General features: G+C 38.2%; 1 protein-coding gene across 1 annotated transcript in view; it reads left to right on the top strand.

Annotated features, from left to right (window-relative positions):
* The window catches only part of LOC134528616 (uncharacterized), a 61247-nt gene that overhangs the window by 2138 nt on the left and 34004 nt on the right, over positions 1-25105 (top strand). The window contains exons 2-8 of the mRNA XM_063362368.1: positions 8391-8525; positions 13128-13268; positions 15241-15378; positions 18208-18358; positions 19469-19654; positions 20996-21201; positions 23529-23694. Of these exons, the coding sequence (XP_063218438.1) occupies positions 8391-8525; positions 13128-13268; positions 15241-15378; positions 18208-18358; positions 19469-19654; positions 20996-21201; positions 23529-23694 (1123 nt within the window). The remainder of the gene's footprint in view (positions 1-8390; positions 8526-13127; positions 13269-15240; positions 15379-18207; positions 18359-19468; positions 19655-20995; positions 21202-23528; positions 23695-25105) is intronic.

Below are 25105 nucleotides of genomic sequence, written 5' to 3'. Positions count from 1 at the left end.
CTCTCATCTAGAGTGGCTATCTGTTTATTGTAGTCATGCGTTGCTTTCCTTGTTTGGTCCCGTATGATCTTTTCTATGGAGTTGATTTCTCTGCCTTCGCGTACGAAACACATAGGCCTCCATGTGCATGGCCATTTTGATTTACTGTCCATCTTGGTTATTTAGAGCACCTTCTTCTTCCATCCATTTATCAAAGTGCTCTAGTCGTTTGCTTACCTCGTGTATGTAGTTGTTCCATACTTCATAACCTTTTTCGCACTGTAGCATTCCTGCCATATCCTCGAGCCTTAGTGACAGTTCTTCTGCCATTCTTCCATACTTCTCCCTGATGTCATCGATCTTTCTGCACTCATAAATAATATGAGCTGCAGTATCTTGTACCTCACACGTGACACATTGGTTACTGGGAACCAAAATCCTTTCCCAGAGCTTTGCCTTGAAGTTCCCGTGTCCAGTGAGATACTGCACAGTGTAATGGTCTGGTGTTATCCATTTCTTTTTCAGTCTTTCTCTGACATCAGGGAAGAAGACATATGTGAAGCGACCTTTGCTGGAGCGATCCCATCGTAGCTGCCATTCATCAAGCGTTAGCTGTCTAGCTATCCACTTATCTTCTGATGTTACTGTTCCTCTTGCAGCTAGCAGAGCCAGTTGTCCTCTCTCTTTTACCTTAAGATCAATTGGTATTATTCCTGCAACAACTTGCAGCGCTTCCGTAGAAGTGGTACGGTATGCCTTGGTCATAGTTAGAAGGGCTGCTCGTTGTGCTCCTTCTAGTACCCTTTTTCTGTGTGCAAGTTCCGCTTCATAATACCAAGTAGCTGCAGCGTAACAGACTACTCCCAAGAAGACTCCAGCATAGATCGTTCTTAACGTTTCAAATATAAGGCCCCAGTTGGCAGGTGCTACTGCACACAATTTGTGAAAAAGCAAAATGGCCTTGTCACTTGTCTTTTTGATGTGGGTTGTATACCGTCCACGGGTATCGATATGAACACCAAGGTATTTCAGCGCCGAAACTGCTTTGACTGGTCTGCCCTGATATCTGACGACTGGTGGTCTTGCCGTGCTTAGTGATCCTTTCAACATGATGGCCTCCATTTTCTGTGGTGCGATTTTGAGTTTACAATTGCTTGTCCATGTACTTACAATATTTAGTGCCTCTTCTGCCCTCTCTTCTATAATCCTTCTTGAGTTGCCTGGTATCAGTAGCAATCCATCATCTGCATATCCATAGATGCTACATCCCTCCGGCAATTCTGTGCTTAAAATTTCATCAAAGAGGATGTTCTATAGTAGCGGTCCAAGAACCGATCCCTGGGGACACCCCTTTGTTAGCACCTTTTCCTTGCTGTTGTCTCCAATGGCACATTGACAAGTACGGTCAGCGAAGAAAGCCTTTATTGCCTTATAGATATTCTTCGGACATCCAAGCTCTTTAAGTCGCCACAAAATCTGGGGCCACCAAGCATTATCAAACGCACCAGCGATATCAATTGTGACAGCAAGTACGTACTGTGTGTCACTGCTGTTAACTTCCTTTATCACATCCAGTATTGCAAGTTCCGTGCTTTTTCCTTTTCGAAAACCATACTGGTGATCACTGATACCGTGGACGGTAATCAGGAAATCATTGAGTCTGTTATACAATAACTTCTCGTACACTTTGCCCAGAATTGGGAGCATGGTTAGCGGTCTGTAGGAGCTCAACTCTCCAGGATCTTTCCCATTCCCTTTATATAATATTTTCAAGATCCCTCTTTTCCATTCCTTTGGAAAGATTCCACTTGCCAGCGCATTATTGTAAAGTTCAAGCAGAACTATTTTCAGTCTGTCGAATACTCGCCATATAATTTCTGTCGTGATTTGATCATGACCAGGAGCTTTTTTGGGCTTTAAATGCTTGACAATCCACTTCAGCTCTTCCATTGTGAATTGGGGTGTATCCAATGTGTCTGGTAGATCTTCTGCCATTCTTCTTTTCCTATCTTGTTCAAAAGTATCTTGTAGTGGATTATCATCGGGCAGTAGCCCGTTGACAATAATTTCCAGGTTTTCCTGTATACTGGCAGTTTGTACTCCATTGATTATAAGTCCTGGTAACTCTATTGGACTTTTTATCTTTCCAGCACACATTTTATACACCAAGCCCCATGGATCTTGATTTCCTTTTTCACTAACAAGCTGTTCCCAAGAGCGTCTCTTTGCTAGCTTAACAGCTTTGGTATATGTTCTCCTTTTCTGGCGGTATTCATTTAGCAGCTCCATTCTTGAGAATGGATCTCTTTGCGCTTTCATCCTCTTTCTTAGTCCTTTGACTTTTCTTCTCATATTTTCAAGCTCCACATTCCACCAACCATGTCCGCCCCTCGTTTTGTTGTTGGCCATCTTGGCATTCAGCTTAAAAATTTGTCAAACATTGCCAAAAAATTACTCAAAATTTGTCCAAAATCCACCAAACTCCGCCATAATTTCCAGTTTTCTGGGGAAAAAAATTATACCAAAAAACTAAAAAAATTAAAATAATAATAATAAAACATTCCATATTTCGAGGGAGTTATTTCCGTTTTGAGGGAAAATTTCCCTTTTTAGTTCTCAAAAATGCCAATGGCTTGAAAATTCCCCAAAGTGTCTTCAATTCCCCGGCGAAAAGGCCGCTCTTAAGCCGCTGAGGTCATGACCTCGACAATTAGGATGCTATGGCCACCATTTTAATTGTTACATAACCGTTTTAATTATCGTTATGGCCTCCATTATGAAAATCCGTATTTTTTATTAGTAAATCTGGAAAATTAAAAAAATTAATACAAAATTATTTATTAATATTTTAACTAAAAACAATCCGCCATCTTGCAATTTAACGTTACCAACGCTATCTTCAAAATTTGTAATTTTTATGCTAGGAAATTTGTAAAAATTTTGAAATTAATAAAAATTTAATTATTAATATGTTAACTAAAAAACAATCCGCCATCTTGCAATATAACGTTACCACTACTTTCTTGAAAATTCTTCATTTTTATGCTAGGATGTCGGAAAATTTTTAAAAATTAATAAAAAAATTAATTAATAAAATTTTAATAAAAAACTTTGATAGTTATTTACCTGTCTCCCTAAACATAAGAATCTCGGTGGCACCATTGAATATATATAATATACTAGATAATGCCCGGCATGCGTTGCAATGCCTCAATCAATTTTTTAAACGTATACTAAGCATCTCTCTTTATCTCTCTAATTCTCTATCTCTTATGTATATCTCTATAACTCTCTCTATCTTTCTATTTATATCTCTATCTCTATATATCTTTCTACATACATATCTCTATATATCTTTCTAGCGGACCCGACAGACATTGTCCTGCCCAAATGTACATATGGCGGTAAGTAATTCTACGCTGGACATTTTGTATCTTCTCATTATACATACCCTTCCTCTTGGGCACGCCACTGCCGTTACCAAAAACCTTTCCCATGTTTACGCAGAAGGCAACAAAAATGCAAAAGCCCGTTGCCATGGAGGCTAATTATCAATAATTCTTAGTTTTTTTGCTTTTAAAGCGTGTTTTTTTTAGTTTTTTCTTAACTCAGAAATGAGATAAAATATCCAATTGTGAATCTAAACCATCCTCGAATCCCCGTAAACTCACACAAAAAATTTCATCAAAATCGGTCCAGCTGTCTAGGAGGAGTTCAGTGACATACACACGCACACAAGATATATATATATAATTATATATATAATTATATATATATATATATATATATATATATATAATATATATACTCAATGGTGGCACGAAGGTCAGATACTGGCCTCGCACTACGGAAGTGCTGAGTTCGAGTTACGGTCCAGGAACTTTGATAATACCCGAGGGGAAAAAAAAAAACACAGGATCGTTTCTTTGTATACGCAATGGTCGATTCCTTCACGAAAATCTGCAACTTGCGTTTCTATGATTTTTTTAGCTTAATAACCTCGCAGTGAAGATAACTTCTTCCTGGCTCCTGGGTAGAGGCTACGCCTTGTTGAATCCATATTCGAGACCGAGAGACAACAGAGGCCAATAAGTCGTTAGAGAATCTGGCCAAAAAAAAAGAAGCCTACCATCTAGATTCGATAAAGATAAAAAATAAAAAGTTTATCATCACAATTGCATAGATTTATTCTCAAACAATTTTTAAAGATAAGTACGCATTGTCTATTGTTTCTTTGAGCGCTAACGCATGTTTACTTATCTTAGCTATCACAGCTTGAGAATTGTTTCCCAGCATTTGGCTTCTGCAGTTACTGTTAAGAAATAAGTGTGCGAATGCAAGCATTATTTTTAAACATTTAACTCATAACAGGAATTCCCTGGACCTTAGACGTCATTCAAAGTGAATGGTCTTCTCGTGAGGAGACAGAAACTATTGTTTCGTTAACGACACGATTCCCTTGGTATCTCTGATGTAAGCTCTTGTGAAGTGAGCCATTTCTGCTCAACTGTAACATTGGATATATATAATGTATTATATATATAATGTATTATATATATAATGTATTATATATATAATGTATTATATATATAGTGTATTATATATAATGTATTATATATAATGTATTATAAATAATAATAAATGTACGCGTGACAAAGGAAATTAGGTGAAATCCAGTTTTTAACTAAACGAGTATAGACATTTAAATCCGGAAGAGGAATTCAAATTATTATTAATATTATTATAGTTTAAACATTGTTCATTAGGTATTACTTTTATTTACAGATCCAACAGCTTACATTTATTTTTCATTTAATTGACTGTACGTACATTGTTAATAATTTAAAATAAATAACTATTTTTAAATTGTTTAAAAATTTCGGATTGGAAACTGTATCCAAAATTTTACAACTGCGCCATCTCTCATTGAGCTGCGTAGTGGTTTTCCTTCACTGCAGCTTATTTACCTGTAATGGTTCAGCAGATAAAAAACACCATGGCTGCCTTTTTAAAATAGCGAAATGTAATGAATGTAAAAAAATTAACATTTTTTCCCCCAGTTTCCCTTGAAATTCCATCATTCTACTTAGCCACCACAACCCATATAAATCAAGGCATGAAAGTAAGTAAATAACGCAGAGGTGCCCACCCCCCCAAACACTATGACTCACCCCCCCCTAACCTAATGATCCGCCCCCCCCCCCGAAATTTTTTATGCCATTTTCTCAATGATTTACTCAATTATTTTATAATATTATACTTTTTTAGTATTATATTTTATCACATTTTGCATTAATAAAAACTGATTTTCTAATAATAATAATTTTGGTTATATCAGGTAATATTTCCATCCTGAACCGACAGATGCCAAACTGCTTTTGTTGAGGAAAGTGCGGGGTTGCCAATTTGATTTACAAGGTCCCTTTCAATTATCAAAGCACCAGAAACATATTTTCACATTAGAAGCTATAATTATGTAAATAATATATACATTTTTCTCGTCTTTTAACCACTCCCACCTCCCTGAAATTTTAATGACGCAGTCTGCGTCGTTACCCCCCCCTTGTGGGCACCCCTGAATAATGTGATACAGATTGTCAAGTCGTAAAAAAAGGCGAACATCTTTATTTTGAAGCAATTATAATGAGCTATAAATTAAAATACTATTAGAAGTTACACGCACCTGCTTATAAGTGGCTCGGATTGTAAGTACGGATGTAAATATGTAAACACCATCACTGGGAACGTCTTGAGCCTACAAACTCCTGTAAAGCAGTTCGATGCATACCGCCACAGCGCTTATTGAGTTCCGGGCAACATATTTGCATTTGCTTTAGTCATAATTCTGTCACACAGTTGGAAAGATATCAAATGTTTATTTCGTGTCAACCTTTTCAGAAAGAGACATTTGAGAGAATTGACTCATTGGAAATGAAAAAAAAAAGGGGAGGGGGGTTGTTTGTTTGTAAAGTCAGTTTACGGACAATAATTTTACGTTATAACGTCATAAGAAAACATTGATGAAAAATGACATACTTGTTAAGTTTTCAAATATTATTTACAGTTTTTTCAAATTTAAATTAAATAATTTGTTTTAAATATAATCACGAACAATTAGTTTAAAAAGGCCCGCCTTTAACCTGTTTGATATTATATAAGATTATCTCGCACGGTGGTTGGCCCCGGTTCTTGCACGCTCGGCTCAGGCGGAACGTGACAATTTTTTCGTGCGTGCAGCCGGCGTTCATCGATTTATAAGACGTTACCACGTCAAAAAGAAAAGAATTGGAAGTGGGAATGCGCATACCAGTGACTGTACTGGCAGTTAGTAGGCAAGAGATGGGGAGTCCTGTGGATGAGACTCTAGGCGGGGATCGAACCCGGGATCTCCAGAGAGCGTCTGTTGACCTCGGAGCCAAGGTGTCGACGTCCACTTAGCCCCCCTCCCCCCCTTACAGTCTTATGTTTCTCCCCACCTAGCGCGAACAGAGCAGCGCCTGGTACATGGTCTATGGCCCAGTTGAAACACCGAGCTCATCTACGCCAGTAACATCTACACCTAGCGTACGTAGACGGGCTAGTATGTAGCTGAACATTAAAATTCGAACACGTACGACTAAATTTAAAACCAGCTTCAGAATACGTATTATTTTAGTATAGCTATATATTTTTTATCTCTTCAGTATTTGTGAATTATTCTTTTTGTTTGATTTTCAAATTAATCGTTTTATGGGTTGTTTCAATAATGTTATTTTACATTTAACTTGTTTTAAAATTAGGTTTTTTCTTCTTCTGAATCCTTTATAGTTTTCTTGCATGAATATAGCACTGAAAAAAAAAATATTTGTTTAGTTAATTTATTAAAATTGATTTGTTGTTTGGATGTGAATAAACGATATTTGAATCTTTCATTGATAAATAATTTTTATAGCGATTAATACTTAACAAGTTATCTGAGAAAATTAAATTGACAAATTTATAAAGTATTACTTTAGTTCTAACACAAATAAAAATTTCTCACCTTTATTCTGAAAAAAAATCTGCTAATACAAAATTTTATTAATGTTATATTTTATTATTGTTAAAATATATTTATTTATCAATATGCTTACAAAAATGTAGATATCGGTAACCATCAGAAAAGCTAGAATCTCGTACGAAAAACCTAATAAGAAGTTATTCTATAAATGTTTTAGAAAATTATCTGTTTCATGAATTCTACTTATTTTTTACGTATTTTTGAAAATATTACTAGTTATGTGATTAAGAGCTTAAGAAAAGCGTGTTAAAAAAACTAATATTCACATTTTTATTTGTTATTGATAGAGTGTATAAAATTACGAAGATACCTACCATAATTCAAATTTAATTTCTTGACAGAACGCAAATTATTTGAATTTCTGAAAGATTTTTCATGATGTATTTGTAGAGAAAAAACTTATATTTATTGTTGTTTTTAAAAGTTTTTGATACAATGCAAATTTTTTTTTATCTTTTGATCAATGCTCCAATTAGAGCTAAACGAATAATTTAAGTATTTTTTTTTGTATCGTCAACCATTATTCATTTAAGGATGTAAATTAAACTGAAACACCTTTACAAACGGCTGAATTGGCGCGATAGGGACATATTATTTTTCCACTCTAGTTGGAATTGTGAATTAGTGAATTTAGTATTGGTAGCAAAATTTTAAAACCTTTATAAAGGAACAACAAGGAAACTGAATTACCTCAGGTATTTCAGAAACATAATATTATTTTCTGCGAAATAACTATATTATTTGACGTGATAACGTCTTATAAATCAATGAACGCCGGCTGCACGCACGAAAAAGCATGACTCATTGTCACGTTCCGCCTGAACTGAGCGTGCAAGAACCGGCCAACCACCGCGCGAGAAAATCTTCTATAATATCAAACACGTTAAGGCGGGCTTTTTAACTAATTGTTCGTGATTATATTTAAACAAACATATTTAAATTAAAATTTGCAAAAACTGTAAATAGTATTTGAAAATTAAAAAGTGTGCAATTTTTTCATCAATGTTTTCTTATGACGTTATCACGTGAAATTATCGTCCGTGAACCGACTTTACAGACAACCCACTTTTTTTTTTTCTCAAGCAATGGCAGAACACGGAGCAGCATCAAGAGGCTGTTTGAACACTTGTTGAATTGTGCATGACCTCTTGCTCTTAGAGATATGATCCCTGTTGAGGGTGTTCTAGGAATGTGAAAATCCCCAGTTGTTTCTGTGATTGATCCTGAAGTACCACGTGTCAGCAGCAGTGCGCGGTGATGACGTCACCAGCTGCCGGGAGAGCGAGGCGCTAATGCCGCCAGGGAACAAATAAAAAAAGGCGGCGAGCGCCACAATGGATGACCTTGAATCTCTCCTCCGGTGACTCTGCAGATGGTCGCCAGGACATCCTGCTCGGAGCCCGCGAGGCCAGCTGTCGACGAGATGGTAGCCCGGGTGCCCGCTCTGCTGTGGGCGCTGGCTGCGGCAGCCTCCTGCGTCAGCACGGAGTCTTCAGCGCGGCGCACGGCAAGTACCCGGTGCTGCTTCTGCCGCCGCCCCGTCTGTCTGTCCGGCACGGGCTTCTTCGTAACAGGAGTTGACGGTAAATATGTAGTCGGGCGATATTTGTTAAAAGAAAATATTTTTAAATTCCGAAAATAGTTTTATTCCATGCTTTTTAACTTCCTCTTTTCATAAAAACCCGGCGGAGATAATAAATTGCAAATACTTTAGGAGATATCGCCGTTCTTATTTTGCAATACAAGACCTGTGCAATCATTCGACCGTTGAAATTTTTTTTATTTTGCCGTGTGTTCGTGAATGCCTAATTAATTAAAATGGTCGATTAGGTCAGGTCAGTTACATGATAAATACTTTCAAACTAAGCGGACATTAAAAATAATATGAATTAATTTTAATGGTAGTTTAGTTTTAAAGTATTTATAATGTAACTGACCTGACCTAACAAACCGGGACAAAGGATGAACAGTAAGAACGCAAGTAATTTTTTTTTACTAATTACTTGCGCAACTAAAAAACAAGAAACAATGGTGAACGCCGCAAGAAAAAAAATTCATACTCGTAAACAAGAAACAATGGTTAACGCCGCATTAATGCACAGGTATTGTGATGAAAAAAAAAATAGATATCTCCTAAAGTATTTGGAATTTCTTATCCACGCCGGGTTTAATGAAAGGAGGAAGTTAAAGAACATAGAATAAAAGTATTTTCGGATTAAATTTTTTTTTTAACACATATAGCCCAACTACATATTTACCGAGTTGACGTGTTTGCAGCGCATGCAGACTACCGCCTTCACTTTAAACACAATATTGTTCTGATCATACGCTTTCGTAGGCCAAAAATATTCAACTCCTTTTTTTTGGCTTTTGGTCTTAGGACGTGGTCGCAATCCAGAAGCTAAGAGCTAGTTGGAATATGTACTTAACATTCGTATAGAATTATCTATACGAGAAATCTCACGCATGTAAGCATGTTGAGGTGTATTTTGTTTAGAGCTCGTTAAATGAAATATTTATGATTTTTTTTTTCAAATTTTATTTAGGGATAATTATAACTATGCTAGGGTTGGTATTAGTCATCACCTTCAGATTGTTTTCATATTGATTTTTACAAAGGAAATGCTTATAAATAGGCAGTACCTGGATGACCGAGCTTTGCTTGGTTTTTTTTTGTTAAATTGTGTTTTTTAGAAATTATATTTAAATACGAATTAGGTAAATACTGATGAAATGATGAAATATGAATAATATTTTTCGATCTTATCGACATAATAATAAGCGTTTTTTTTTCAAAGAATGTTTAGGAATTTTTAAGTGAACACATGAGTTAAAAAGACACAAATAATATAAGTAAACAATTTATTTTTTTGGTATAACCTCAAACCAAACACTCATTGGCTTAGTAACAACGCCATCTACTGGAGTTGCTTTAGCGTTGTTGTGTCGTCTAAGCAGTTAGTTGCTCCCAATTAAAAAAAAAGAAGGTATTATTACTCGTCAATAGATGTCAGGAAGAGTTATTTATGTTTAAGTTGATTATCGATAAAGTTGATCATTGAAAACACGGATAAAACGACATTTTCTAAAAATGAATCCTAGCTAGATCGATTTATCGCCACCTTAACCTCCTGCATACTAAATTTCATGAAAATCGTTGGAACCGTTTCCGAGATTCAGATTATATACATAGAAGAATTGCTCGTTTAAAGATATAAGATTTGATATTAGTTTTTACCTACACAGAATTCTATATGTGTAAATTAAAAAAATACTTTATATGAAACACGCCTCATCCTCGGCCTCCCACGCGCCACCCTCAGACAACACCTCCTCGACCTCACTGGACTCCCCGCCATCCAAGACACCATATCCCACATCACCCAGAAGTTCCTCAAAAAATGCTCCACCAGCCTAAATCCCCTCATCAGACTCCTAGCAGAACCTCCCCCGGAAGCTCCACACCCCCGACGCCCCCTCATCTCCACAGCCCACCTCCTCCTCGGTGACACCATCGACGTAGATGCGGCCGCCGATGCCGGGGGAGCCGACGGTTGACACCAGCGTCCAACACCTCTACATGTAGCACTGTGGATGTAATATCACCACCCGCCCACCAACCGGACCCGTACCGCCGACGACCTCAAACCCGGCCGCCAATCGGCCAGAACCCCCCCCCCCCCTCACCCTCAATGCATCAGGACCTTCACCATCAACGGAAACAACGACACCACACAACACCACCAGCCTCCAAGGACTTAAATAGTTGGACGAGGCCTCCTCCGGGCAAACCATTGTAATGTTTATAACTGTAAATGTATTTACTATTAATGTATCAAGTGTTCCTTCTCCATGTATGTATTTTCCCAACTGTGCCTAATAAAGGACAGGAATATTTTGGCATGGTGGACCCCCTGGGGGGGGGGGGGGTTTCCCCATTTAAAAAAAAATTAAAAAAAATGGAAATGTATCTCAAGATTTCATAGTATTTTTAATGTAGCTTTACTAACCCAACCAACCGTCCACAATATTTTAAAGTATTTTTTTATATTGCTTATAATCTTAACCTATGAATCGTTACTTTCTACATAATTCACAACTACTTCAAATTAAATGTAAAAAAAAAATACTTTCTTAATTCTTAAGTTTTGACTTTGATTGGACTCTGAAAGAGCAAAATCCTGAAAGGTGCCCTTTCCGAGGGGATACCTTTCCAGTGCATATTTGCATTAAAACTGAATTATTGAAATAAATCTAAAAGGGTACCTTTCCAGTTTCTACACAGCTACACTACTGCCACTAAAAGTATGAATGGTACCCTTTACAAGGGGATACAGTTCAGCCCTCCCGATTTCGGAACTCTTCGACTGGTTTACGGCACATTTCAAGGAGTGTAGCGGAGATTTCTTTCCAAATATGCATGTTCAGTTCTTCCAAGGCGTGAAGACCTTGTGTTAATATATTTGCCTCAGAGGTTGATCCACTGGAAGAAGTTACACACGCTCAATCCGGACAGCGCGGCATCCGGACACAGAACAGACACAAGTGTTGCGAGTATCTGGTTGATGACACATGTATATAAACAACTGTATCGCGTCACTGCCGTATCTCGCGGTGCTATCGCGAGTGTCTCGCGCTATGAGATAGAGACAGAAGACGAGTGTCGTGGTGACAAGTTGTGTTGGGACGAGCAGAGAGGCTAGTGTTGTGGCAGACCTGCTGGGAGGTAGTCGCGGACTGAACAAGGTAGGCCCGGGGCTCAGTGAACCACCGCCTCTTCCCGCTCCTAGCTCTATGAACCGAGAAGCCTAAGATGTACATCAAGATCTGTCCCTGCCCGAACACGCCCGAATATTCACCTTCGGCCAACCTCGGGTTTATTTATATATATATTTATATTTCTCTGTTTATTTTAATGTAGCTATACTAACCTAACTAACCGTCCATAGTGTTTTAAAGTGTTTTAATGTAGCTAACCTAACCGACCACTTTTAATATTTGAATTATTTTTTCCTGCACAAAAATAAAACAAATCCCGAGGTTGGCCAAAGGTGAATATTCGGGCGTTTTCGGGCACGGACAGAACTTGATGGACATCTTAGGCTTCTCGTGTGAACCTGTGGGCTCCTGTTGTCGATGCAGGTAAATGCCTATGCCTTGATTGTACCTCCATTGCACAGGGTTTTGCAACTAACATAGATCCCCTTGTCTGCTGAGGATTCACAAATTTTACTATTGCACAGATTCTGACTTTAATAATTACAGTTGACTCACATACACTGTTAAAATTTCCGTAATAAAACGTAAAATTGCAAAGAAAATTTTTTAATTCCAGACTGTATTTCTTCAAAATACGGGCCCCGTATTATGAAGAAATACAGTCTGGAATTAAAACAAAAAAAATATGTCCTATAAGTATTTAAATTTCACTACGGAGTTTTCCACATTTGCACGTTAAAAATGACTACTTCTGCTGCATCCACGACAATTTTTAATGTATAAACTACGATTCCTTAAATTTTTGCAGTGGGAACGATTCTTTTTGAGTGCATCTCAAAGACAACTCTTAAAAATAAACGGATGATTGTAACTTTGCGTTCACATAAAACTATTCCATAAAAAACAATGTACGCATCAGTATAGAGGCTATGTTAGTTAAAATTCTGATAGAAAATATCAAATTTATATTGAGAATAATTCCACATTCTCACACGAAAGTTTTTACTCTGAAACTTCCAGTCCGTAAAAGCCTGAAATCATATCCCTTACGATGAACTACCCTTACGGAAAGTAGCATCAATGCATACAAACCTTTTTCGTAAATTAATGCAGGTGCCCAGGCCACTATTTTTCAGTACTTCGAATAGGCGTTAACGCGTAAATCAACTGATGTCATTGTTCTCCACCTTAAAAACTATACCTTCAAAAAGGGCCGGCCTCGAAAAAAAGAAGGTATTATACCTGACATCTGCACCAAATGGTGTGGGTTATTATAAGATTACCTTAAATATATCAAGATAGAAAACAACTCCGTCTTAATGGAAATGATGAACTGAAGTAACTTTATGTAACTGATGTACATGTATTCTGATGTAATTGAATGTTGCAGATGGCGGAGTTCGTGACGGTAGACATCTCCCAGGGCAGACTGCGGGGCAAGAGAGTCACCTCCGATGCCACTGGGAGCACATTCTACAGCTTCAGGGGCATTCCTTACGCCAAGCCACCATTGGGGCCTCTCAGGTTCAAGGTCAGTCCAATGTAATGATGACGTAGCCTCCAAAACTAGCTGGGTTGTTTCAATGGCGTACTCTGATACTAGCACGGAACTTGGACTATCTCTAATTGACCCTCAATAGGAGACAGTTAGTTCGACAGCTCCAATGTAGGATATATGTAGAGACCGGAAAAATTCGCGGGTTCAATGACCTCCAGGATAGACTCCACTATCCTCTACACACTCGGGTAAATGCCAACTGTTCATTGGCTGTTGACTTGCGAGTCGCCTCGACTGTGCAGCCTGTGATTCGACACTTCTACGAGTGAGGGTCTCTAATTGGCCCTCATTACTCCAGATTAACAGTGAACCAATGGCAGGAGCAGCACTAAGGTATGATTATTTTAATTGTAGCATGTCACGAAATGAATCCGCTAATTTTTCAGGTCTCTAGATATAGGGTATGTTTATCGAATACTCTAACACCTTTAACAGATTTATTTAAAATATAGGCCGCATCTGCAGTACGTTGTACTTCTCTGAGCTAGGCATTGCCTCCTCAAGGGTGCAGAAATGGGGGTGGGAAAGGGTGCTTCCCTATTCGGACTTTTGGTGGCAAGGCTCTTATGAAGAAGTTTCATCATAACTTATGTCATCAATATTTTATTAACTAATTAACTAAACTAGTTTGCAAATAACACACTGTGATTTTTGGTCAATAACAGACCAGTCGAATGGTGGTTTGAAGGCGTACACACGAGTCTAATCACTGTCCTCATTGACAGGTGTTAAAGAAGTACTCTCAGGACTTAAGTCAACTAATGTTGCCAAACATGGCCGCTATCGCTACTCGCGGAAGAAAGTCTTGTAGAGGTTGACGTGTTGGCCCTTCAAGGCTGGGGTACAGAGTAAATGGTTCAATCAGGACAGTATATTTAATGCAGTTATTTGGAAATACGCCATTGCAGTTTTCCACTGTTTGTCATGGAAAAATCCTCAAAATGAAAATAAATAATAATAAAAAAATTCGTACGTTCGTCTGCGTTGTTATATTATTTTTTTCCATGACTAACAACGGAATTCTTGTGCTGTCTGATATTTGTGTGTTGAACATTGTTTGTCCGTGCGGTCGTCTTTGTGTTGTCCATAATACTTGTTTGATTTCATCATTGGTTCTGTTTTTGTCGACATCAGCCGATTCAGTCTTGTTTTCTGTGAATTTTTTTTATTTTTCATTTTAACAATTTTTCAATGACAAACAGTGCAAAACTTCAATGGCGTATGCCCAAAAAAAAAAACTGCATAAAATCAAAATTCCTAATTACACGAATCATTTAAAGAACAGGACTGAATACACTCATGAAATATCATTGACGCAATGGGGTCTTTACCACAACGCCGAAATACCACAACGCCGAACGTACAATAACGCCGAATACCATAACGCCGAATGCCAAATTGACCGCAACGCCGACAGCTAGAAAACTGCTTTGTACCACAACGCCTAAATACAGTAACGCCGAAAAATGTTACTGCGGGGAGGGGGGGGGGGGCCACAGGAGCAAAATGAAAAACAACTGAATGAATGTGTGTGTGTTTCTTAAATGTATCTTAACGCCGAAATACTACAACCTAACCTTACCTAGGCTAGCCTAACCTAACCTAACCTAACCTTACCTAACCAAACTTTTGTGGCAGTCCTGCAATGACATTTTTCGGCGTTAATGTATTTCGGCGTTGTGGTAATTCGGCGTTGTGGTACACAGCAATTTTCTAGCTGTCGGCGTTGTTGTCACTTTAGCATTCGGCGTTATGGTTTTCGGCGTTGTGCTATTTCGGCGTTGTGGTGCGTCCCCGACGAGATGCCTCCTAACCCTGTGGCACTTCGGTTGTTGGACTCTGCCGTGCGTGCGACGGAGACATGTACTGCGTGGCACTGTCGGTCCATTCCCGCACCGCCACGTGGACCAGGAGCCCGCTGGACAGAGTCCACTCGTGTCCACAGCCTCCACGGCACGCGCTGGCGTGGACCGGCACCAGAGACGCCCTGGAGGAGGGACCCAGCTGCCTGCAGAACGACATGCGCTCCGGCGAGCTGAAGGGCAGCGAGGACTGCCTGTACTTGAACGTCGCCACGCCTCAGGTGAGTGGCCGCCGAGTGTCCTTGAGCGAGTCGTCGACCCCGCGGCGTCACTGACTGCCGCGGGAAGAAACTGCGGGAGACGCACCTCCACGTGACACGAAGGACCTGCCTCGTCAGGGGCGTATCTGTGCCAGCGAGGCGGGATGATAAGTGCGACGCTCGCTGGTGCTTCTAGCGCGGTGTCTCCTCTGGACTGGCGCGCAGTCTTCTCGTCGTCACAGGATAACTGTGAAATTTGAGCGGTGACCGTAACATCATATGGCCGATAAATGAAGATAAAGGTGTAATGCAATTCCCTTAAGTGCTTTCAAGAATCTGTACCGGTTGTTTTACGCCTAAAAATAACTCTGAAATCATGCGTTTCAGCTGTTGTAACTCTTCTAGAAATACAGTTTTAAATATTAATCCGAAATCAAAAGTACTTTTCGGCCCTCAGCGAACTCTTAAATGCTTTTACTAATCAGACACCACTCGGATATCTCGAGTAGTTTTGAAATCGCGTTGTTTTTCTTGAAGCTCTGCGCACCGTGTGTGTGCCCGGGTAGACGCGGGCCTTAACGTTTATGACTCGTGTAGCCAAAGGCATACTGCTAGAAATTACAGTAAATCGACTGACTATTTCAAACGAAGAACTCACTTGAAATAAACGAAGAGTTCATCGTTATTTCAAATAACTGAATCTACGTAGAACCCACACCGTTTTTTGACTTCCAAGTTGTATTTTTAGTTCTTAACAAAGGAAAACACAAACTTGCACAAAATAAGAGTGTTCTTGCCGTAGACTGTAATCGTTTTTGATAGTTTTGTTACTACACTAAACATATTCTTTTGGATTCATGTCCAAAGTAAGTGAACTCAGTGTCCGTAATTTACGAAAATAGCCTTAAATTTAGGAAGATACGTGGATAAAATTGTAACCAGCGTTCTCTGTAGATTGGAGGTGAAAACTTTTAACAGCGCACGCACTAACTCGGATTTACTTTGAGGAATACATGTTTGGCAAAGAGTCCATGTTCATGTATATGCATGGTCAGCATGTCACACGTGTTATGCATACCTAGCTAATTATTTAAAAATATTTCTTGTTAAAGTGTGACATTCATGTGTAGGCTACCCTTGGTAATTTTGAAGATAACATTTGCGAGAAAACCGGTAATTCTCACAACCTACAGTCTTCTGCCAAATAAGCTGGCGGGAGAGGTTTGGTGCAAAAAGTGAAGAGTTCAGTTTTACAAACATAGATGCGCCATTTCAACGTGATTTGAGGTAAAGGAATTGTGGTTTCACCGTGTGGTGTCCCTCTAGTTTAGGTCCTGCACATTGGTTTCGATATTATTTGGAAAACATTTTGTAGTTCAAGATGACATTTTGTGATATTTAGATAGTTTCAAAACTCCTCTCTTGCTGATTATAGATTAAATGCGTTTTTATATACGTATGTTTTTATACATATTCAAAAGTACAATAGTTAAGCGGGCCAAATGACCCTAATATTGCAGATATGTAGCCTGAATAAATAAATTAAATAAAATGTGTTTTTTTATGCGTATAACATTTCATTCAATTCATCCGTCCATAGCCTTATAAATTATGCTACATAACTGGAATTCAAGCTTAGCATTAAGTGAATAAGCTAATGTCAAACTAGTAGATTCAACTTTTATCGACAATGTTTAAAAATTTTAGAGTAAAATATATGCTTGTTTTGGTAAATGTCGACTGTATACACAATTAGCGTAGCTACCATACGTTGTGTCAAAATTTCCAAACTTCGTTTCGATGTGAGGTAAACGTACAATATTTCGACCCCTATTCAAAAAAAATTATCATCTTGAGGTGTTTTTTTGTTGCTCATTTTCCACATAATGTTTTGTAGCAATTGTCCAGGAAAAAGTCTGAAAACTGGAATGCACTCGTTGTCTTGTAATGACCACGGCCCAACAAGGGTGGGACCCGTGGACACATGGGTCCAGGGTGCGAGCCTGGAGGGGCCATGTTTATTTTTTAATGTTTAACTATAATTTTTTTACAAACTAAAAAAAAAAAAATATTTTTTTACCCAATGAATTTTTAGAAGATTTTACACACCTACAGCTAATTTTATTTTTCTGTAACAATTTTCATTTTAATCTTAGTGTGGGAAATAAATATAAAAACATGCTGTGGTTATTTTAAAGTAAAATAATTTTATAAACAAAGTTTAGTTTGTACTTATAAAATAGTAACCATAATTATACCCTGTATTTTCAGGTTAAATAACATTCTAAAAAGAGTGTGGGTAAGAAATAACCATGGAATAATATAGCACGTGAATGTAAAATTTTTGGGGATTGGGGGGGGGGGATGATAACCCGTCTCCGATCCTGGGTCCAGGGCCCGTAATCGAATGTGAGAGCCATGTCACAATAACTAGAGACCGGAAAAATTCGCGAATTCATTTCGTGATAGGCTAAAATACAAATAGTTATACCTCAGTGCTGCCTCTGCTATTGACTCACAACTCACCTGGATGACTCTGGGCCAATGAGAAACGCCCGGCCAAAGCTGTATCGAATCACAGGCTGCTACTTTGGGACGTCTCGCAAGACAGCAGCCAATGAGTGGGTGACATTTGACCGAGTGTACGTAGAACTACGGAGTTCATCCTACAGGTCATTGAACCCGCGAAAATTTCCGGTCCCTAGTAATGACATACAATATTTTTAAGCAGCAGTTTGCTAGTAACACAGAGTAACTGTAAACTGTTCCAACTGTGTGCGTTGTGCTGGACTGTCACTGTGAGATGACTTGTGCGGCCTCCGCCGACTGGAACACGTGTGTTGCCCGCAGTTGCCCGAGACCTCGCCCAAGCCCGTCATGGTGTTCATCCACGGCGGCAAGTTCAAGGGCGGCTCGGGATCCATGGACACCTTCGGCCCCGACTTCCTGGTGGCCCAAGATGTCGTCTATGTCTCCGTCAACTACCGCATCGGAGCTTTCGGTAACTCGAGCGATGATTGCAATGTCGTGTTACTTCCGAGCACAAATATATTTGGCACGTTTATAGATTTATTTGGCCTTTGGAGAGCATGATTGGAAAATATATTGCAATACATTGCATCAAGTTAAAAAAATAAGCGTGTTTAAGTTCCAGTCATTAAATTATAGATCTTTCAAAATACGGCACACTCAGCAGCTACATTTAACTTCTATTGTAACTAACAGCACCACTGAGCAATATTACCAGAGAGATAAGAAAAGTCTTTTTAAGTAATAAGACTAGTATATTAAATTTTTAACACAAAATATATTTATTTTATAATAATCTTCCGTAAAGACCATTTACTAATACAAAAAAAGACATTAAACAGTACTGCACACAATAAAGATTACAAGGTGTACATGCTATTCATTTAAAGATGTTTACGTTTGAAGTTAATCATCCATAAAACGTAAATTTTTATCTTTTATCTTTATTTTATCTTTACTCTACAGCATTGCTACAGTGTGACATTCATGTGCAGACTACCCTCGGTGTCATTTTGAAGACAAATTACAGTATCACTACAACGACATTAATATTTTCAGTCAGATTTTTTCTGTGCACGACTTGATGTAAGCTTTTGGACATACGCCATTGCTAAGCACTTTTTCTGTAGAAGAAAACTAAAAAAATATGCAAAAGACAAAAACACAAATTAAGCAAAAAATTGCTGTTGTCATCAGGATATAAACACCACATAATATTCCATAACAGGAATATGGTCAACAAACCAAGAGAAACAAAGAAAAATGGACTAAGATGACGAAAAAACTCCCATTTGTTGACCATATTCCTGTTATGGAATATTATGTGGTGTTTATATCCTGTTTACAACAGCAATTTTTTGCTTAATTTGTGTTTTTGTCTTTTGGGTATTTTTTAGTTTTCTTCTACAGAAAAAGTGCTTAGCAATGGCGTATGTCCAAAAGCTTACATCAAGTCGTGCGCTCCCATTGCACAAATCTTTCAAAGATAATATTTTTCTGTGCACGTTATGCAGAATATCCCACGTTTTGTGATGAATAAAATATTTCCAAGTTGTTCAACTGAACATTTTTGTTGTGGCAGGTTTCCTGTACCTGGAAGGTGCTGACGTCACAGGAAACAATGGGTTCAGGGACCAGGTGATGGCCTTGAAGTGGGTGAGGGACAACATCGCTCAGTTCGGGGGAGACCCTAGCAATGTGACTATCTTCGGGCAGAGTGCAGGAGCCGCTAGTGTTCATTTCTTAATGTTGTCGCCACTTGCCAAAGGTAAGACTTTGAAGACAGTCGAACTGCATTGTTGTACTGTCATACGATTCATTTGCCTGGTGTGATATTTTGTGCGACTCCTAAAAAACACTTATAAAGATATTATTGAAAATATTTTCAGTAAATTAATGGAAGTGTATCTGAGAAACCTTTGTGGTGACTGATGCAAACAAATTTATAAGGAGAGAAATTTTTTATATGGTTTTGCGCCATTTTTATGATTGCCTGTGAGTTACTACAGGGGTGAACACAATCTCGCACTGAAACCCTCGTTTCTTAACTACTGAGTGAACATTTTCATTCAAAATCTCAAGTCTCTAAGAAAGTGGCATCAATTGAGCTCGCACATTGACCTGTTTCTTAACATCTGGCTTGTGTGCGTGGGAGATACGTCCCCCCCCCCCCCCCCCATATTTTCAAGTACATCCGGTAGTTTTATTTATACTATTTTTATGTTTATAAAATACAAGTATTCACAGTGATGACATATAGCAGTAGATCCGGTGTCAAATAAAAATTACATACAAAGCATAGTTTGAAAATAAACAGACATTTTATACTTAAGTCGATGTAGGTACTAGTATTTAAATAAATAAATAAATTTCTTTTATGTCCCCCCCCCCAGACTTTATGTGCCAGAGACGCCCGTGAGTCTGGTCCTAAAGTATTTTTGAAACTGAAAAAGTTGACCTCCTGTCCTAGCTGTTGGCAACGAAGACTTACAGAAACAGACAACAGAGCAATAATGTTCGCAGGCTTTCACGGCCATTTTCTGAAGTAGCTTGGTTTCTGGGTTGTAGCCGTGTCCTCGGCGAATATTTTTAACCGACGTTTCGGTCGACATTGCAGTCGCCATCATCAAGAAGCAGTTACCTATCTAACCTAACCTAACCTATTATCTTTGAAAGATTTGTACAATGGGAGTGCATCACTTGATGTAAGCTTTTGGACATACGCCATTGCTAAGCACACGTTTGTCTGTAGAAGAAGACAAAAGACAAAAACACAACTTAAGCAAAAAATGGCTGTTGTCAACAGGATATAAACACCACATAATATTCCATAACAGGAATATGGTCACCAAACAAAGAAAAACAAAGAAAAATGGACTAAGAGAACGAAAAAACTCCACACAAATGATGTCTTTTGAGTTTTTTTTTGTAGTTTGCTTCTACAGACATACATATGCTTAGCAATGGCGTATGTCCAAATGCTTACATAGAGTCACTACACTTAGAACTGTATCCGCCAAGGACACGGCTACAACCCAGAAGCCAAGCTACTTCGGACTACAGAGTGTCGAGGATATGCGGAGTGGACTAGGGGCAATGATCTGCGCAGGACTGTTCCACCAGGCCATCTCGCAGAGCGGCACGGTGTTCATCGGCGCAGCGAACCTGGCGGTGGACGAGGCAACCAGGAGGACGCGCAGCGTTGCCAAGTTGCTGGGCTGCTCCTACGAGGACGCCGGCGACATAGCGGACTTCCTGAGGAGACTTCCCTCCGATACGTTCATCAGCAGCAGAGACAAGAGTCGCGCGGGGGACGTAAGGCAAACTCTAAGAGCTATACGAACATGTGAGGTCAACACGTATGCTTAATCGGTAGTGGAAAACTAAATTTAGTTGAGTAATTTATAACATTTGTTGATGTTGAAAGAGGATGTAAACATGTGCGCTGAAACACAGTGACATTTTTTATCTTCGCTAAATATATCAACCAATTTAAAAAAATTCCATTAGAGCTGCAAATGACAGCATTTTTGACGTGACAACGTCTAATAAATCGATGAACGCCAGCTGCACGAACGAAAAAGTGTCCCGTTACTCACATTGTTCCGTTACGCTGTGTCCCGTTATGCTCTTTGCACGATTGAGCCGCATCTATCTCTCTTCCACTCGACTGTTTATAAAGTGAAGTGCAAAGTTAATGTGGTTTTCATTGCTTATTACAACAACAATTTCGGCAATAAAGGTTAATTATTCTTGCATTTTAAAAATCTGATTACTAGTATAATTTCAAGTATCTATTCTTTTATTATTAAAATAAAAATGATTCAATTTTATTCATAAAGTATGCAATAATTTCATCAATGTTTAGTTATGACGTCACGTTAAACTATCGTCCGTAACCGACTTTACAACCATTTTATTTTGTATACTGGGTGATCACTTCCTATCGTCTCTTTAAGTTATGAAGGAGATACTATGATAATATTTTATTTTCTTATACTATTTAGTAAAATTTCCTCATCTATTTTCCTTCCTTAAACCACTGTCTTTCATTTTAAACAATAAATCTCTGCACTTCTCTAGATGTCAGTCCTTTAATATTAAGCTTACACTCATCTGCCGGGCAGAGTTGTGTTCTCCATATTCTTCACACCAAGACGCCATTTGTAGAATTCTCTTTTCTGTTTCTGAATGCAACGTTTCCGATTTGCCTTCACGCTAACATTCTGATTTCATTACTGCTAATATTTTTCTTATTCGTTTTATTTCAAACATATTTGGCTGCTAAATAAATGAATTCCAGTTCCTTGAAGTATTAAATTTGTGCTATATCAAAACTGTATGTTATTTTAAGCTTATATGACTTACTGACATAAAAAAAACGCATCGGTATCAGCTGAGACTGTGCCTAGCTGCATAAAATTACATAGCTTAAAATGAGAGAGACGGATACTATACAGTATGTCGCAGATATCAACGTAAAGCAGCGAACCGTCTATAGCAAATTAATCAAGGTTCTGAATAAAATATCAAAACTATTATAAAGAAAAGAATCCTTCATAGCAACGACTATGCATATTGTCTAATGTCAATAATTCTCTCAGTTTAAGTATTTTGTCCTCTAAAACCGTTTGCCTGAAATAATTTTTGACACAACAAACCATTGCTACAAAGGCTGGGAAAAACTTGGGTTAAAGGACAAAAAATTCGTGACTCTATTATTAGGCACACTATAAAATCTGTTATAGTTTATTATAATTATTATAAATATTGTCTGAAACGGGTTTTAAAATGATTTTTGATGAGACGAACCATTACTACAAGAGGTGGAAAAAAATCTTAACTTCCGTACCATGTACACTATCAAATCCGTTCTCATTCAACTTTATTAATATTATAAAGACAAAAGTTTGTCTATTATAAATTTTGTAAAGAGCAACCGTTACTGCAAGAGAATAAATAACAAGCTTTGAAGGAAAAACATTTATTAGGTAACTTATTAAATCCGTTCCAATCTATTTTAAAAATATCTCTAGATTTACTAAAATTATTGGATGAAACAATTTTTGAATAGTTCAACCATTTTGCAAAGGGTTTACAAAACAAGTGGTTGAAATAAAAAAAATAAAACTTTATTTCTACGTACACTTATCACATTCATTCAAACTTATTGTAAGCATTTTAAATATTATCTTAAACATTTGATACAAAACAAATTTTTGTACGACTAATTATTAGTACAACGGATGAAAAAAAAATTTAATGGTAAACAAATTATAAATATCTTAGTAGGCATAGTATAAATTGAGTTCTGAGTTATTCAATGCTGGAAGCATTGAATTAGAAATTTTCAATACATTTTCGCTGCATGGAATGTGAGGAAATTTTTAATAGGTCATAATATGTTATGCTACGTATATTAAGTTCTCAAAATATTCTAGAAGTTTTTAGTATTTCCGAGCAGTTTCCAGAAGGAAACGTTACTTCGAAATATACCAGCGTCCGTAAGGCTGTGTCGGAAGGGATTTGTTAAAGCATGAAGACATGTAGCTTGTGCTCTGTTATTGAATCATGGAGACATGTAGCTTGTGCTCTGTTATTGAATCATGGAGACATGTAGCTTGTGCTCTGTTCCCCACCAGAAGCTGCATCAGGAACTGAGCGAGGCCTTCTACCCCAGCTACGAGACCGGCCCAGCGGCCTTCCTGCCGGACACCCCCAGGAACCTCCTGGAGAGCGGACGGTTCGCGAAGGTCCCGTACATAATCGGCATCACATCGTCTGAGAAGATTGGCATGGTGCTAATGCGTAAGGTCCTCGCAGTCTTGATAAGCTTTAGTTAGCGACCGGGAAAAAATTCGCAGATTCCTTTCTGGATACAGAGAAAAAAAATACTGTACTTTTACTAAAGATTCCTTTGAAAACCAGTTGCCAAGAAATAGTTTGTAATATTACATATATATACACACATATATGACGTTGATAAACTTAGACGACACCGTTGACCGATCACCGTGAAATTTGGCACTTCTTGAGTGTTTTTTTTCCTGGAAGGGGGTGTTTTCCGACTGGCTGCATATGTGGGCCAATTACAGACTTAGTTTTTTATGGTTGGCCTGTTGGTTCGGGCAATTGGAGTTGGGCTTCTGTGATTCACTGGGAGTGCTGGCCAATAAGTGGCCTCTTCTCTTCTTGTTGGCTTGGCCAAACACAGCTAAGCCAATCGGGAAACCATCCTCTCTAAAGGGAAGTTATGAAAAGGAAGGATAACTTGCAATAACCTCAGTAGGTAACTTTTCCCTGATGATGGAGACTGCAACGTCAAACGAAACATCGGTGATGTATTCGCCTTGAAAGCGGCTACAACCCTGAAGCGAAGCAATTCTAGACAATGGCCGCGTAAGCCTGTGATCTTTACTAATAGCAGTATGATCTAATATCGACCTCTAAAAGATCGCCACGCAAGATCGTTTCTCCACCGTTGTGCTGCCTCCCGAAGTATTTTATTTTTCTTTAGCTCTATCCACCTTTAATGCTGAACTTGACATGACAAGATACGGGCCACCCTACGTGATTTTGGCCACTTAATACGCACCCACGTCGCTTCCAAAATTCATTTTCACTGGCAATGTCTCCAAGCTTCTAAACTCACTGCTATTGTTCAAGGAAGATCGGTATGGCGTTGTATTGTCTTCGGTCCCATGTGCATTGAGTTGACTTTTTAGATTTTCTGAAATTGTTTTCTGACAGAACATGTTCTTGTTCCAATCCATCTAGTATTAAAATTCAATCTGAAACAAAAGAGAAAATTTTTTTTTAGAAAATGTGGACACACCGAAAAAACAGTTAATTGGTGAATAGTTTGTAATTGGTTCGTATATAAGTGAATACATATATAGTCTGTTACCAATTTTATGAAGTTGTATTCCCTGACCCCAAATATGTATTCTTAGACATCAAGACTGTGGTACTAAGTGATTTATAAGCCAAGATATTGATACTATACCTATATTTCAATTTGGCCGCTATAAAATCTAAATCGCTGACAAAGAAGTTAGTTAATATTAAAAATTGGAAGCTAAGTACCCTGAAAAATTTGGTGCTTTTTTTGTCCCGGTGTGTCCACATTTTCATGATAAGCTGCCTTACTATAAAATTATATGGCGGAGAAATGTAGATAAAGTTGTATAACAAGTCCTTTGAGTGCTTTCAATAACCT

The sequence above is a fragment of the Bacillus rossius genome, chromosome 1 (genome assembly GCF_032445375.1).
Source record: "Bacillus rossius redtenbacheri isolate Brsri chromosome 1, Brsri_v3, whole genome shotgun sequence".
Classification (NCBI taxonomy): Eukaryota; Metazoa; Arthropoda; class Insecta; order Phasmatodea; family Bacillidae; genus Bacillus; species Bacillus rossius.
Note: the sequence above shows the minus strand (reverse complement) of the source record. Positions and strands in the feature narration are given on the sequence as shown.